The sequence below is a fragment of the Nicotiana tabacum genome, chromosome 10, assembly GCF_000715075.1.
Source record: "Nicotiana tabacum cultivar K326 chromosome 10, ASM71507v2, whole genome shotgun sequence".
Lineage (NCBI taxonomy): Eukaryota > Viridiplantae > Streptophyta > Magnoliopsida > Solanales > Solanaceae > Nicotiana > Nicotiana tabacum.
Window position 1 is genome coordinate 36,359,681 of NC_134089.1, and position 16,693 is coordinate 36,376,373.

General features: G+C 37.0%; 1 protein-coding gene across 7 annotated transcripts; it reads right to left on the reverse strand.

Annotated features, from left to right (window-relative positions):
- Positions 1 to 58: 58 nt before the first annotated feature.
- Positions 59 to 6,473, reverse strand: LOC107776032 (protein root UVB sensitive 5-like). Of its 7 annotated transcripts, none has more exons than XM_075222786.1 (16): positions 6,196 to 6,444; positions 6,049 to 6,109; positions 5,811 to 5,870; positions 5,455 to 5,606; positions 5,175 to 5,275; positions 4,624 to 4,682; positions 4,321 to 4,367; positions 4,158 to 4,236; positions 4,003 to 4,075; positions 3,741 to 3,830; positions 2,297 to 2,356; positions 2,050 to 2,163; positions 1,648 to 1,708; positions 1,453 to 1,571; positions 1,191 to 1,286; positions 59 to 786 (listed from the first exon to the last, which is right to left on the reverse strand). In XM_075222786.1, the coding sequence occupies exons 4-16, from the start codon at positions 5,573 to 5,575 to the stop codon at positions 556 to 558; spliced, it is 1,251 nt and encodes a 416-aa protein (XP_075078887.1). In that variant the 5' UTR covers positions 5,576 to 5,606; positions 5,811 to 5,870; positions 6,049 to 6,109; positions 6,196 to 6,444; the 3' UTR covers positions 59 to 555. The 7 variants fall into 7 exon arrangements, with proteins under 7 accessions (XP_075078887.1, XP_016451327.1, XP_016451328.1 ...); XM_016595841.2 differs by having other exon boundaries at positions 1,191 to 1,289; XM_016595842.2 differs by having other exon boundaries at positions 1,191 to 1,289; positions 6,205 to 6,423.
- Between the last annotated feature and the right edge of the window lie 10,220 nt (positions 6,474 to 16,693).

Below are 16,693 nucleotides of genomic sequence, written 5' to 3' on the forward strand. Positions count from 1 at the left end.
ATCCAACTGCAAAAGGGACAGTGGTTCACAAGATGAACTTGAAATGAAACCAGAGAGATTACTACACACGGAGGTCATCCATGCAACACTCAATTAAGGGGGAAAAGGTCAAAAATACACCTTTACTATACAAAATAACTTAATTTTTCCCTCCGTTGTACTTTGAAGCCATTCATACCTTGTGCTTAGCAAACCGTCTTGTATGAACCTTGATACTAACGAAGCTCAAACATGAATATAACGGAGGATAGTATTAATCCATCATAACTAAAGGAGTAAATTTAAACGTTTTTCCCGAAGTATTGTGACACGTGGAATCCATTCAATCCCTGCTGGAGCTCTGTTAAAGGCAAGGGAAAAAACGAAACTATTTACCAACGGTATGAATTGACCCCAAGATAACGGAAGGGTTAAATTAATATAATATCATATAGTAGAGGGATAGATTTGGAACTTTTCCCTCCAAGGAATGAGGTGATGAACTATCAGACCGGCAAAAAGGTAAGTGCCAGGAATTTGGAGTATGATCATATAAGACAGATGCATTCCCTGGTGTTACAGTGCAGGAAGCTCCTCAATCGACATTTCTTTGGGGACCTTTAAACTTAAATTATTTGTATTCCATCCAGCTTCAATTAGTTGTTGTAATAGATCAGGAAACTTATGCTTCAATTCTACCAAACTTTGCTCAAGCCGATCAAAGATATTGTCCGACCAGCCCCAGTTTTGATATAGCCAGTAGGTTTGCCATACGCTTCGTAACACTGATAGGCTTGTGGCTCCTTCCTGCAGGAGGTGAGAAGAATAAGTACTGCAAGTGACAGTGTCATATAAAGTCATCGCTCCGTTGTTTGAAGCGATGTAGTGATGCGAAACAAAAGGTTATCACTTCATGGGTGAAAGCCATGCACAAACTGATCCCGACGAGAAGGGATCGGTTCACAGAATCTCAACCTCGAAGAGATGGATTAATATCGATTATATATTGAACGTTGAAATTAGTACTAAATTCATGTATATTTGGTATTTTTTAATTTTCGTAAATTGTGTGCTTCACTTTAGAGAAGTGTGAGCTTCAGTCCACGCTTTTCGCTTCAAATCCCATGGACCTGGTTGCTTTTTAGCACTTCTGCTTCGAGCAACACAAGTAAGTGAGAGCTATGTTTCTTAAGCAGAGTATAAGTGCATACCTTGAAAGATACAAAGACCTCAAAATCTCTTGGCTTTTGCTGATTTACTACAAGAAAATATTTCTCCTCCTTGTACAGATTAAGGAGTTGCTTGATCTGCTGCATACAAAACAGCAGAATGAACCAAAGATCACTCGAGAATACAGGTTATTTGACTTCTTTAAGGAACACACTAAAATGTGTTATTCATTTCTTTAATTCATCTGGAAGATAAATCAACTCAATTTTCACAATGTTATATATGACCTAAAGAAGGCTATACCATGGATTTGTATTTGCCCCTATCGAGCATATCCTCCAAAGATACCTCAAAAATAATTCGAGGCCTTAAAAATCTTTGCCACAATAAGATGCTCTCCATCCTATTGCATTCATCGATTCCTGGTCCACACGCAGTAACAGACCTGAGTTAACAGCATAGGATTACAGATTGCATAGAAACCACGATTGAGTTTACCTGGAACTGTATGGTGTAAAACATGGGAGTTCACTAATATTCGAGCCCGCTTGAGATTTATCTGCACGAAAGAAGATGTAATCAGAAATCTACTTGCCAAGGAAAATTCAGAAGATTGTTGTTTTTTTCCAAATCTCTCCTTCATTATCGTTCATTCTAATTGATTAATTGTTTCCGATATACGGAGAAAGAGCAACTTGTGGAAATCTTATTGTTTTAAGAAAGCTTTAAGAAACCTGATTGAGCCAATATATCAAATATTGGGGCCCACAGAAGAAAATGAAGATGAGAAGGCAAGTGTTAAGAAATTAGAAACTACCTGATAGTATTGCCATGTTAACTAATATTTGGCAACCAAATAATGGTTATTCTGTATATCAATGTCTAAGAATAAAGTTTCACCGTGTTGAATTGCAGAACTGAAAGAGACTGATAGCGAAACCAAAGATGTAAGATCCGCACGCTTAACCATGTTAGTGCCAATGTAGGATAAGACTTTGAGATACCAGGTGTATCCTGTATTAAATTTTCTGATATTAAAAGTTTAATAAGAAAAAAGAAAAATACAAATCTGCTATGCTGGAATCTTAGAAGGTTATCATATGAAGGGACCTAACTTGTAAACCATATGAAGCAACATATGCCATACCAAGGCTAGTATGCCGAGAGCAAGACCTACCAGCTCAGCAGCTACTTCCCAAACTTCCTCCTGTCATCAACATTAGGTTATCCAAAATGTTACAAGAAGAAACTCTATAACGTGATCAAACAAACGAATTGAGAAACAATTATAATACCATGTTTGGTGCTCAATTTCGGGAATAGAACACATGCCACTGTTGCTTGGTTATAGTGTAAATGTGTCAATTATCTCTTCTACTATGTGTGTTTGGACATAATTATACTTTTTCTTTAGAAAAACATGGATACTAGATTATGCTATACTGATAATCATACCAACTAAAAAACCTGACAACATACAAATATAGAACTTAAATTTGCAGGAACCCACAAATCAGAGCTTATTAACCGAGTAAACTGGAGCAGTCATAAAAACCATTTGTAGCTCATACATCAATCAACTATGCCTCAATCCCAAATAGTTAGGGATGATAGTATGAATTCTCTGTATCCATTATGCTTTATTTGTCATTGTCTGTGTTACAACTTTTTGAAGTGGAGCCTTGGAGCAACGGTAAAATTGTCTCAGACGGTTAAAGCAGTCACTAATGCTTGCATTAGGTTAGGCTATTTACATCACACCCCTTGGGTGCGGCCCTTCCCCGATCCTGCGTGAATGCGGGATACTTTGTGCACTAGGCTGCCCTTTTTTGTGTTACAACTTTGAATTTGGGAGAAGGCTTTCCTCTTATTTATCAAACTATAGGCGTCGACATGATCAATAGAAAGTAAGAAAACTATTGCACACACCCTTCATTGCCTGGTTGAAGGTCCACTCAAGTAGGTAGCAGGGGTGTACATTTTGACTCCCAAGCGTTTCCGCTGCCAAACATTAAATTGTGCGTGGACAAGACTATTGTGAAAGTATGCCTACTGCTCAGTCCACAATCAATCCAAGATCCATCTATTTGAGGGAGGTCCAATTCTGGGCAGTCTATTACATCCCAGTACCAAAATTATTGTCGATAACGGGTTCTCTAAATCTCAATTTTATCATGCGCAAGTCTTTAACAGAATATATAGACTGTTTTTTTGCTGTTACTACGACTCTCATCCTTTATCCAAGCTTCGAACCATTACTAATCATACATGCACAAACGAGTAAATTGGAGCATTCATAAACACTACTCATTGGCATTCCAACTGAAGAAAGCCTCGAGGGAGAAACAATATGGAATTCACAAGTTTAACACATTTATGGAGCTGAAAGCTACCGTTCTAACATGTATATTTATTGACAAATTTCATGATTCTCCATAAAAGCTCATCCACCATGGATATAAGAAAAAGAAAGCAAAGTTATACCGGCACATAAACAACTAAACTATCAAAGTCAAACATCAATACAAGAAAAAAAAATTACAAATCCAGTTCATCAGATCTGATCTACAGCAGAAATATTCAAGTAATACCTTTGCTGCTACGTCTCCCAAATTTCCAGTGATAGCAAAGTGGTTTTGTATAACCCGGAATGAAGGGTCCTTTAGCCCTCTTGCTACGGCCTACTAAAACAATACCAACACTTAAGAAACCTAAAGAATTGACTCAGCATGCAACTCGAGAAAAGAAAGTTATGTATCAGATTCAAACAGAACTTTTACACAGTCTACTGCTCATGGAATCATATCCTAGGAACATATGAAAGACTAACTAAATTTTTGGTTAGCTAAATACCTTGGCAAGATTTCCAAGAGATGCTAAAGGTAGGAAATAAGACGGATAGAGAGGGGTACAGAGATCAAATATACTGCACACAAGAAATAGATACCATCAGTTCACTTGAACCACTAAAATTTGATGTACCCAAGAAAGAAGAATACTCGCAGTACCTTCCTGCACTGCCGATGAAATCTGCATACATACGCCACTGTTTAGGATCATCATCAAAAAGATTGCCGAACCGCCCACCTGGAAGACATCAGCCTTTACTAACAAATTTAATTCAGATAGGTCCCCTGACTCTGTTCTTATACTTATTTTAAACTACCAGACCAATAAAAAAGCGTCCAACGGCACCAATGCCATCCTTTGAAACCCATCTGCAAAATCAATAAGACAACCACTATACTCGATGAACTTCAAAGAATAATGCTCTCCAAATTTTCTAGCAGCAATCAGTGTGAATTATAATAACATATGAGGCAAATATTGAACCACTAAACTCTAACTTCAAAGAATAATGCTCTCCAACCAGCAATCAGCATGACTTATAATAACATATGAGGCAAATATTGAATTCCTTAAAGTCAAGGCCACATTTCATGCAGATAAAAATCTGATAAAAATGAAGAGTACCTGATGGCAGCAGCAGAAGCAGCTGCAGAAGTTCCGGAAAAAGATCCCACTCCAACAGCCTGGATGTTAGACGTTAAAATCAGTATAGGATATGTCGGAATCAAACTGAAAGCACATAGACATGAATCCAACTAACATAAAATATGTTAGCAACTAATAAGCCCAATACAACTAGAATTAAGTGTAATAACAGGATTCACATATACACATGGGACCACATCACTCAAATATAAGAAAAAAGAGAGAACAAAAGAAAAGAAAAAGAAACAAAGCTAACCAGTTGAATAACGTTGAACCTTCTAGAGAAGGAAAGAACTCAAAGAAAAGTGTCAAAAGATAAAAAAGTGAAAGAGAGGCCAGAGGCAGATAAAAATGAGAGCCACTGAGCCAGTGAGTAGAGAACAATTTGTAAGCTAAATTAAAACTCTGTTTCAATTAGCTTATTAATGATTATCATTTAGAAGGTCACAATCCTGTCAACAGTTGCAGACTTTACAAGCACACTTTAAGATATCCAAGTGGAAGTAATGGCCCGAATAAGATTGACATGCCTTTAAGAGGCTTGACGTCACCAGCGTATGACAAATCCACCCAGTTACATTGGTTGGGAACTGAAGCAACATGTAGTCCAAGTAATCATCTGTAACTGTATCTGCAACGACAGTTTATATAAGACATCTAAGAAATACTTACAGCCCTTAACAACCAGAAAATATCAACCGCCAAACAGACACTTCTTGGCATGTAGGAACATAAAACTAGAGTTATAGTGAAAATGGAAATTAGAAAGGAAAGAAGAAAATGGAAATAAACGATATGATGTTTTGTTACCTGGAAAACCTGCTGGTAATACAAAATCCTTGATAACCTTAGGGAGCCAAGATAACTCCGTGACAGGGATTTCAAGATGTTGGGATCCAATAGTTCCGGGCACATGCTCCTCAAGAAACATTTTTATTTCAGAGTCATTATCTATAATGTACCTATCCAACGAAAGAGATAACAACCCTTTTAATTATCAGACAAACTCCATATTTGACCATCATTTCGATCAGTACATTTCTTCACAGGCAGCATGCAATCAGTAGATATCGAGCAACAAAGAAATAACAACCCCTTTTATTATCAGAAAAACTCAGTAAAAGAACAACGAAGCAAATCTTTGAAACAGAACTAGAAAAATATACCTTTTTGAAGTTCCATTCCTGTACTTCTCCACCAGAATTACATGCCCTTTACCATTTTCCCTGTAATTAAGAGGGTGGAGATGATTAGTCCACAAAAATACACCACTATCAACATTGGCATATATCAGATTATATAGAATTCTGACCAAAACTGGACCTAACATAAGTTTGACAGCAATAATTAACCCTTAATCCAATATAAAAAAAAATGGTAACCACAAGAAAAAAAAATCTTTACTTCAAAACTTAGATTCCAGCTCATTTGAGACTTAGTGTTCTGCAGTACCTCCAATTCAAGACTGAAATATCAATATTTTGAGCTTCATTATCAATCATAGTTTGCTTTAAAAAAACTTGCAAGAATATTAAAAAAAAAAAATCATACTTTTCATACCCAGACGAGTCTTTTGCAGCTTCTTCAGATTGTGGAGAAGTGCACAAGAATTTAAAGGGTTGATTTTTAATAGTATTGTAAAGTGTTAACTGATGGGAACATGAAATGCTGAAGATTGGGTAGTTGAATTGCAGAGAAAAAGGCATTGTTTGAAGTTTTAAGGGATAACGGAAGAAAGAATGTTGTTGGCTCTATCTAGCTCGGCCTTTTTCTCCATTGGAGCCTCTCAGAGAGTACCAAAAAAGATTTGGCTTGTTACGGAAATGTAAACGGGCGGGCACGGGTGAGGCCGGACCCGGATACACCTATGTGCAGGTAAAAATAGCACGGTATAGCCAGTTTTCGGACTGGTTATTCAAAAATAGCCGGTATTTTATTTTGCTGCAGCAGAGACCGGTCCAGCGTAATATACTGGAGTTCGGTGCACCTGTGTATGAACTCCAGCATATTATGTTGGACCGGTATACTTTGCTAGCTCGAGTATAATATACTGGAGACTGGAGCACCGGTGCTCCAAACTCCAGTATATTATACTGGACCGGTATACTTGCTGGAACTCCACTATATTATGTTGGAGTTCTAGTGTACTTATGTTGGAACTCCATCATATACTATGCTGGAGCTCCAGCATACTTATCTTGGAACTCCAGTATAATATGTTGGAGTTCAAGTATACTTATGCTGGAACTCCAACATAATATACTGGCATATTTTTCGGGTTTTGAACAGTGTTTTCGCTCAGATTTATCTTTATATGAAAAGTGGCTAAATTTCGATTACTTTTGAAACTAGGCTATTTTTAAACGACCGGTTATAAATCTGGCTATTTTTAAATTTCACCCTATATGTATTGTAAACTATATAGCCGAAGAAATTGGCCGGCATAGCCACTTTTAGGCGTTGCTATTAGAGTTTGGCCATATTTTCACATGCGCAAGCAATATAGACATTGGTCCGATTAAATTAATGTTTTTGCTCAAGTAAAATATCAATGAAATTCAAAAATAGTCAGATTTACAAGTGGTCATTCAAAAATAATCACAGTTTCAAAAGTAATCAAAATTTATCTACTTTTCATGTAAAGATAAATCTGAACGACTGTTCAAAATCCGAAAAATACTCGAGCATAATATACTGGAGTTCCAGCATAAATATACTGGAACTCCAGTATATTATAATGGAGTTCTATTGGAACTCCAATATATTATAATAGAGTTCCAACATAAGTATACTGGAACTCCAGCATAATATAATGGAGTTCCAGTATAATATACCGGTCCAGTATAATATGCTGGAAGTTCATACACAGCTGCTCCAATCTCCAATATATTATGCTGGAACTTTTCGCGTGTTGGAAGTTCATACACAGGTGCACCGATCTCTAGTATATTATGCTGGATCGGTCCTTGTTGCAGCAAAATAGTGGTTATTTTTCAATAATTTTGCAAACGCTGGCTATTTTTGAATGACCAGTCCGAAAACTGGCTAGCCCGTGCTATTTTTACATAAAATATCAAATACAACTCTAGCAACCGATACTGGAGCTCGAAGCCCAGGGATGATTCCTGACTTTGGACCTTTGCTAGTGTAAAATATAGAGACGATTCCTGAAAATCAAAATAAGGTAATCGTTACTAGGGTTTGAATATATAAAGGTTTGAACAAACCCGTCAATCGATCGTTATTGGGGTTTGAAAAAGGAATATTTTCCACCAATGGTACCTCTTTTAAAATAAAAAATAACATCTTGGAGTTTCAATTTGTAGAAGTTAGAACTCAGTGATTATGTCACGGAGCTCAAAATAAGGTTCTCTTGTTGGATTTTGAACCTTATAAATTTTTGAATTTCAGAGTATGCTGGGTTTTTACCTTAAAAACTCTAAAGTTTAGTACTATACATTTTGAATTTCACATATAGAGAGTTTTTCGGACTCCAGTATATATGCTAAAGTTTTAACTTATAGAATATTTGAAATCCAATAATGATTTCTTGAGTTGTTCAATATGTTTGGGTACTTTTGTCCGATATATACCCGTATTTAAATAGAATGGCTAAAGTCTAATAACTTTAAAAATCGCAGCTAAACCCTAAAAGCAGGGTAAAAATTGGCCAACTACTAATATGAAGGCATATGTTCTACATACTTGTCATCGGTATTTTATAAACAAAAATTTAAATAAGAATGAATTGTAATATATTCTTTAAAATGAGTATATTCGTTCCTGATAATTTTAATTGTACTTCATAACTACGAGGTAGTAAACTGGCAAATAATGTTTGTTTTGTACAAGCTTTTAATCAAAAAGGTTTTGAAAAATATTGTCCAAACATTAAATTTTGATAACGATATCTGGTTAGAGAGTTAAAATATTTTAAAAATTATTTATTAAATAGTGATAACAGTGTTAGTAAATCAAATATATAGTGATTTGACGAATCTTTTTAGCATTAAAAAGTGATAATCTGGAAAATGTACTGTAGACATGTGATTTTTGACACTCCCCAAGATTTTTCATATTTTAGCACGTAAATATTTAATTAAGGCCTAATATAGCTATTTCAACTCATTTTAACTATTTTACTTTATTTTATTACAAGAAAAATGAAAATTATAAAAAAATATTTTAGTTTATGTATTTTTCATAAAAAAAATTTAAAAAAAAAGATAAATACAAAAATAGTACCTTATTTTTATCTTTATATAATTTCAAAAAAAAACACAAAAACACAGTTTCATGTTTAGTTTAATTAATTAGGATTAGCTTTGGCATTGTGTAGTATTTCTATCTTATTTTAAAGGGCATTGTGTAGTCTAGAAACCCTTCTAGACTCTTCGTTGGGACAAAAACAAAAGACCCTAAGGACCTAATACACAAAGGACCTAGGGACTAATTGGCAAAAATACACAAAATATAAACCTAGACCCTAAGCCTATATAGACTAACGCCTAAGAGACTCTAAGGGGACAGATTTTTTCATGGAATCAGTCGTGACCTTCTTCTGAAAAAAGACAAGCCCCTTGATCTTCTTCACGGAGACAACAATGAAAAACCCTAGCAAAACCCTAATAGACTACACATGTCGCTGACCCTTCCTCTTCTTCCCAATCTCAAAACACCATAGCAACCTTCAGCTCTACTCCAGACCTAGCCATTGCCGGACATCCCCCTCCTAGCGGTCACCTTCTTCCACACACAAGATGAGCACCGCTGAGCAGCCATAAGCGACCCCCCATCGTTCATTTTCTTTCAGCAAATCAACAACCCTTGAAACTTGATTTTCGTCAACCAAGACACAAGAGCATCCAAGATGCGTCAGTAACCACCCCGAACGACTCCATCTGCTCACTCCATCATCATCGCCACCAGCTGCCCATCAACGCCCAGCTCCCCACCACCCATCTCGTCAGCTTTGACCCGCCGGACAGACCCAAAATCCAGCGCCCAGCCTTCCACCAGTCGTTGTCCGTCGCCAGCAATAGAAACACCACGCCAAATGACCACCCTCCATAGACACCCATGAAACAGAACAGCTAGTAAGTTTTATCAACTCAAGCTCATTTAGCTTCTCTTTCCGGCGAGCTTCGAGTTCGTCGGAGGTCGTTGTCCAAAGAGTCCATTTCAGTCGCACGTCGAGGTACTGTCGTCGGTTTTTGGTTCGAGTTCCGTCGATAGTTCATCGTATTGAGCCTCTGTTTTGGCGTTCAAGTTTCTTTGCATTCCAGGTATGAGTATCAGTCTAAAAAGGTGTTGTAATTTTCCCCCTTATTGATGAATATATGGGCGTCTTATCTGATATTTGAGCTTTCTTCTTCTAGGTGTTGCATTGTTGCAATTGCTCCTTCTCATATCATTTTTGTAATTGCTCCCTCTCATGTTCCGATTGTTCTTTGGAGGATATTTAAGTTTGTTGTCACTTAATTGAAGCCCATGAATCAAAGTTTTATTTTAAATTAACTTTAGGTGCTTACTATTTTGAACTTATCATTTGATATGTATTGAATTGAAGTGATAAGAAATTCATTTTCCTCGCTTTCATTTAGCTTAGTATTATATGATTTTTCTAATTACTTGGTCACTTAGTTCATTGAATGGATCGTGTGTGTTTGTATAAACGTTGGTGTTATTGGGTCAAGTTTTGCCAACGAAATGATGAAAGAAGTGAGTCTTTCCTTAATGGCTCAATATGTTGGGAGCAGTATTCTTACATGAACATGAAAATCATGACTACTTTTGTGCTTATATATTCAATTTTGATAATTATTTTGTTTTCAAGCTAAGCTTTGTCATACTGGATTACTTATTTTCAGTACTTAATGGGTTAGTTGTATTTTCTTGGCAGGCCATTGAAGTAAATTTTGTGTTCAAATGTATTCTTGTTCTTAATCTGAATAGGTTTGTTTGTATAACTGTGACCAATTCCAGTTTAGATAGAGCGATCTTTTCTTATCATGTTTTGAAGTTTATGCTAGAAATTTGGTGCCATATCTATTCTTAAATGCTTGGTCAATTCCATATAATTAGAAATGAAAATTAGTATGATTTCCCACAAGAACTCCCATAACCATGGCCTTTCCAATAATCTCAAAGATTAGGAAAATAATCCAAAAACGCGTAGTTGCTTTAGGCGCATTATGTTAAATAATTAACCTTTCTAAACTCGTGTGCGCATTTATGTAACCCAAATCCAAAATCTCCACAATGTTAAAATATGTCGAAGACCACGGGTGCATTTATGTGACGTGGTTCGAGATATGTTTTAACAGTGTTGCAATATTCTTAAAAATTAATTAAAAGCGGTTAAAAGTTAAAATTTGCATATAGGTTCATAGTTGTTTAAAATCAGATAATTAAGCCAAATATAACAGTTGAGCGACCATGCTAGAACCACGGAACTCGGGAATGCCTAACACCTTCTCCCGGGTTAACAGAATTCCTTACCCGGATTTCTGGTTCGCGGACTGTAATACAGAGTCAATCTTTTCCTCGATTCGGGATTTGAACCGGTGACTTGGGACACCATAAAATTATCCCAAGTGGCGACTCTGAATTTCTTAATATAAATAATCCCGTTGCGATTGTCCTTTAATTGGAAAAACTCTTATATACACCTTTTCGGGGGTGTAGGTAAAAAAGGAGGTGTGACAGCTATGGCGACTCTGTTGGGGATCGAACCCAGAATCTCTGGTTCAGGGTTCAAGAATTCGAGCTTAGAATAATTGTTATAGTTGGCTTTATCCATTATCTGATTTTGTTACATGATTTGGGCCTAATGTGCTAATTGATTGCTTTTACCGCTTTGATATTTCGTGAACTGTATATAAACTATTGCAAAATCCCTCTTCTCTCTGAGTCTTATAAATCATGAAGAAGTGTGCACTTCGTGTAACTTCTTTTCTGTTAGAGTCATATCCCAAATTTAGAACGAGGTTCGGACAAGTTGCAAAGCCGGTGAAGCTTCTGTATTCCAGGTACGCTGCCCCATCCCCCTCGGTTCGAGCTGTCCGCTCGAGTAAGCCAAGTCTAAAACAAATAAACTCAGGTTTTTAAACCTAGAAAAACACAGCCTCATGCCGGATCCCTAGTAGGAACGTTTGTCTGCATCACATGTATTTGACTTAGGGGACTCAACACAGGGGTTGGATCCGTCTAGGACAGGTGTACCCATAATAACAGACTATCTTGATGCATCCTATGTGTTACATGTTGCATTTCTTCAAGGGTAAAAGGGTCATTTGGCGGACCAATGATAATTGAGGGCGAATGAAAAAAAAAGAGAAAAAAAGAGAGGCTGAAGTGTGAGGATGAAGCGAGTAGGGCCCAATTATATTTTTGTTACATTTTATTAAGAAAAAAAGCATGGAAACTTTAACAAGATTTTGCACTTCTTATCATTTTTCAAAAAATCAAAAAAAGAAAAGAAAAGAAAATCCAAAAAGATTTTATATGTTTCATCACTTTTCGAAAAAAAGAGAAAAAATGTGTTTTTTATATGTCAGTTGTTTTTTTATTATTCTCGCCTGTATCCAATCTGCCCGAACTACGCATACCTGATTCTCGTCTTTCGGGGCGTGATACGTAGGCAACTCACATAGGGTCCGGTCTTCTTAGTAAATCTTAGGTTCTTGGCTTTGCGGGGTCTTAGCCAAATTTTGCACTTCTAGCCACATTTTGGCCAAATAAGCCATTTTGCAAAAATAGCCTCAATCATGCCTTGCATGTGTCTTAGGGAATGTTATTGTCTCACATAGTGTTGGTTTAAGTTTTCTCATACAGGTGTGGATCTACTTGCCGAAGTTTGAGCATGACAGATACCCCAGGATTACTGCATTCAGGAGATGCTCGAGGAGCCATTTTATGTTTTTGAGTCAATTGTTTTTGTTTTATTTTCTAGACCAGTATAGTAGTATTTAGTCTTTTAGGTGATGTTAGAGTTTGTATTGTCTAGTTAAGCTTGCATAGTCTTTTGTTATTGTATTTCTTATTTTGCACTTGGAAATGTGTTACAAGTCAAAAATCCAAAAAAAAAAGAAGAGAAAGAAATTTTGCGTTTTTATATTTTCGTTATAAGTTTTCTTTAGAATACTAATTCTAGAAATAAAAAAAAATTCCTTTGAGATTGTTTTTCCTTTAGACAATTAATATCAAGATAAAAATTGTTTTTATATTTCCTTTACTATATTGGGACCAAAATTCAAAAAAAAAAAGAATTTTCTTTTGGTACCTCTTTAAAAGTTTTCTTTAAGGTATTAATTTTAAAATCCAAAAAGATTTTCTTTTGAGGCGTTTCTTTGGGAAATTAATATTAGAACTTTAGGATATTGTACATAGAAAAAAAAAGCACACTTTATTTTTTGTTTATCCTTCGAATTTTTCCTTTAGGCAATCAAAATTGAAATCCAAAAATATTATGTTTTATTTTTTTCATTGCTTGCTTCGAAATCTTGCGTCAGGACATCAAATGAAGATTCCAAATATTTTTCTGTGGTTTATTCCTTAGATTTCTTTCATAAAAAAAAGAATCAAAAAAATATTTTTCTCTTTTAGAGTTTTTCCTTGATAATTTCTCATAGAGTATCTGTTTTTTTTTAAAAAAAAGAAAGGAAAAAAAAAAGAAAAGAAAAGAAAATGAAAATGTTAGTTTGTTTATTTTATTCCCGATCTTCCCGAACTACGTAAATCTCTGATTCATGCGGCGTCATGATACATAGGCAACCTACATAGGGTTCGATCGAATCATTTTTTTTATTTATTAAAAGAAAAAAAAAGGAAAAAAAAAAGAAAAGAAAAAAAGAGGTGAAATTGTGGGATGTGAGATATGAGAAAGAAAGAGTGATGATTAAAAAAAATGAAGGAAAATGGGCAAGCCAGCAAGTGCTAGAAAAGCAAAGAAAAGAGAAGATTGAAATGAACAAAATTGGGATGTTGCCAAGTGATTTGATGACCCTCGAAGTTGTTCTAGAACCATTAATTGTTGCTAGGTGCATCGCACGTATTGTGATATTTTTGTTGTTAAATGCCCTAACGCTAATGGGATGACTCCATTTTGTTCCTTTTGATATCTTCATAGCAGAAAGGTGATTGGTTTGTGGTTCTCGAAGTAGTAACTCCTCTCCACAACATAAGGTCAAAAGGCAATGATGGACAACAATAAAATTGGGTTGGTTGATACCGGTACCCGAAAGCAGTTGGTTGAATAGAACACTGGTTTGGTTGATGAGGTAAGGATGTTAAGACAACACATGACAAACATGTATCAGGCCTGGATGACTGGGAAGGCACCACCCCCGCCACCACCTAGCCTTTTAGATGTTGCCTTTACCCAAACTCTGGTCATAGTGCCGGATGATCCCCCATACTCTCCAGCTCCACCCGTCTATCACAGCTTTCCCGATCGTCCTAGTAGCTCCATCACTCATCCTCCAATTACCTCTCCCCAAAATCGCCCTCCTGTCACATCCACTATCCTCAACAATGAACACCCACTCAAAGCTCATGATGCCCAATATTACCCCTCAGAGGTTGCCTACAAGGTTCCCAACTCATACAAGCAGGGTCCGCGGGATGGGCCTCATGTTGTAAATGAAGAGTTCACAGGAAGAAAAGGGCTATATGGGATACCTAGGAGGCTGAAAGGCATAGAACAATCCTTAAAGAACAAACAAGGAAAGGGAGACCAGGGTAGCATGACTTACAAAGAATTGTTTGTGTCCCCTGACGTTCGCCTGCCCGCGGGATTCAAAGTGCCAAGATTTAACTTGTATGATGGGTGTAGAGATCCGGTAGCCCATTTGAGGGATTATCGCAATGAAATGAGAAGTGTTGGCGAGAAAGATGATTTGTTGATGGCGTACTTCAGTGAGAGCCTGACTGGGGCAGCTTTGGAATGGCATAATCGTCAAGATGTTGGTAAGTGGCCTACATTGGGTGACATGGCTCAAGATTTTGTTCGATACTTTCAATACAGATCAGGTGTTACCCCAGACCACTCCTCCCTATCTAAAATGGAAAAGAAGCCAGAGGAAAGCTTTAGGGAGTTTGGGCTCAGGTGGAGGGAGCAAGCTGCTCGAGTCAATACCCCGATTGGTGAAGAAGAAATGGTTGAGCTTTTCCTACAAGCCCAGGGGCCCACCTAATTCAGTCATTTGATCCCGGCCTTGGGAAAGCCTTTCAAAGATGTGTTAAAATAGAGGAGCTAGTGGAAGAGGGAATCAAGTCAGGCAAAATCATGAGTTGTTCGAAAGACATTCAGAACACCCTAGTAAGCTTTGGTGGAAGAAAGAGAAATAGAAAAGATGATCCGATAGGCTTTCCTGATCAACACTTCCAGCCTCGACATCATCCCCGTGGATATCCTTGTGCGCCAGATGATCCTCCCCAATGCCACTTCTCTCCCCGGAACTCCCAAAGTCGTACATCACTTTCCTAGTACCCAGCTCCACAAAATGCCTATCCACTCCACGAGCCTACCGAAAACCTCCTGGATCAGGTTTCCGGCCCAATCAAGCATTTAAGAATGAGAGGTTGCTGAAAAAAGAAAAGGCTTTCACCCATATTGGAGAATCATACGCCAGTTTGTTCCAAAAGTTGAAGCAATTGGACATATTGAAGCCGATTCATATAAAAATGCCAAACCCTCTGTCAAAGAAGTTTGATTTTTCTCAAAGGTGCGCATATTGCTCAGATGCCCAGGGGCATGACATAGAGAAGTGTTGGAATCTGAAGAAAGCAATTCAGAAGCTTATTGATGCAGGTGACATTATTGTGCAAAATCCAGATGCAGCAGACACTAGCCAAAGTCCATCACCTGTTCGTAATGAGATGCATATGGTGAGTATGATTTGTTTTGAAAAGGAATATGAGAATTCTTTTGAGATCCTCGAAGGTCCACGCGCTGCAAAGTTTTCAGTGCTATCAGAGGTCGATCTTAAAAATGGACCAACAAAGGGAACCCAAAAGCAATTTATTAAGAACAATGTGATGGAGGTTTGTGAGGGTCCTATTAATGTTGATGCGGAATTCAGTGGCTAAGATGCCGAGCTTGACAATTGGAAAGACGCTCATTTCTTGGTTAGTCAGGGAGGAGTTTTGGTGGTATATTTTGTTGTCATTTCTGTTGTCCGGGTTATTTCAGGGTTGTAATCCGGATATTGTCTTGTGACTCAAACCCATCTATCCTTTTATTTTGCCTAGTTTTTTTAGTCATAGTAGCCCGTCTAGTGTTGTCTAGGTTTGTTCTAGGTTTGTGACCCCAGTTTAGTTTGTTTGTTTTGTTGTTCAAACCCTTTCACCATCAGTCTAATGCTTTTTTTTGTTTTCTGTAATTTCTAGTCATTTTCATTTAGTTCCCTTTTCTTTTTATAATTCTTTTCCTGATTGACTCTAGTGACATGACATGCACGCGTAATTCTCAACCTAGTTTTAAAAATCAGTTTAGTCACGAAGCAACGAAACAATGTTGAAGATGTAGGGACATTTGAGGGAAATAAGTGAAGGTATTTTGAGATCACTTCAAGCCCGAATTGTGCGAAATTGGGGCAGATAGAACATAAAAACACACTATTGAAATGCATCATGATGCATCGGGTGAAGATAACGGCAAGTTTGCCCCAAATTTGTAGGGGGCCGTTCGTGGTAGTGAGAGTGAGAGTGTTGTCCAATTGTGCTTTGTATGTAATAGATGTAGAAGGTGAATGTGTGGATATGGTCATCAAGTCTGGCATAATCAAAAGATGTTACAAATGTTTTCCTTGGTTCGTTTAATTGTGTTGTTTGTACTTGGCATGTTTTGAAGATTGAAATGACGAAGGCATTTTGTTCTGCTATCTAAACACCTTATCTTTCGTCACCCCTTTGAGCCTTGTTTATTTTATTTCATACCCCTCTTTCGGAATCAGTAGCAAAGATCAGAAACACAAGTATGAAAGATAAATAAAGGAAAAGGAGAAAAGAAAAGAACGAAAAGGGAGAGAAGAAAAATGAAAATAAA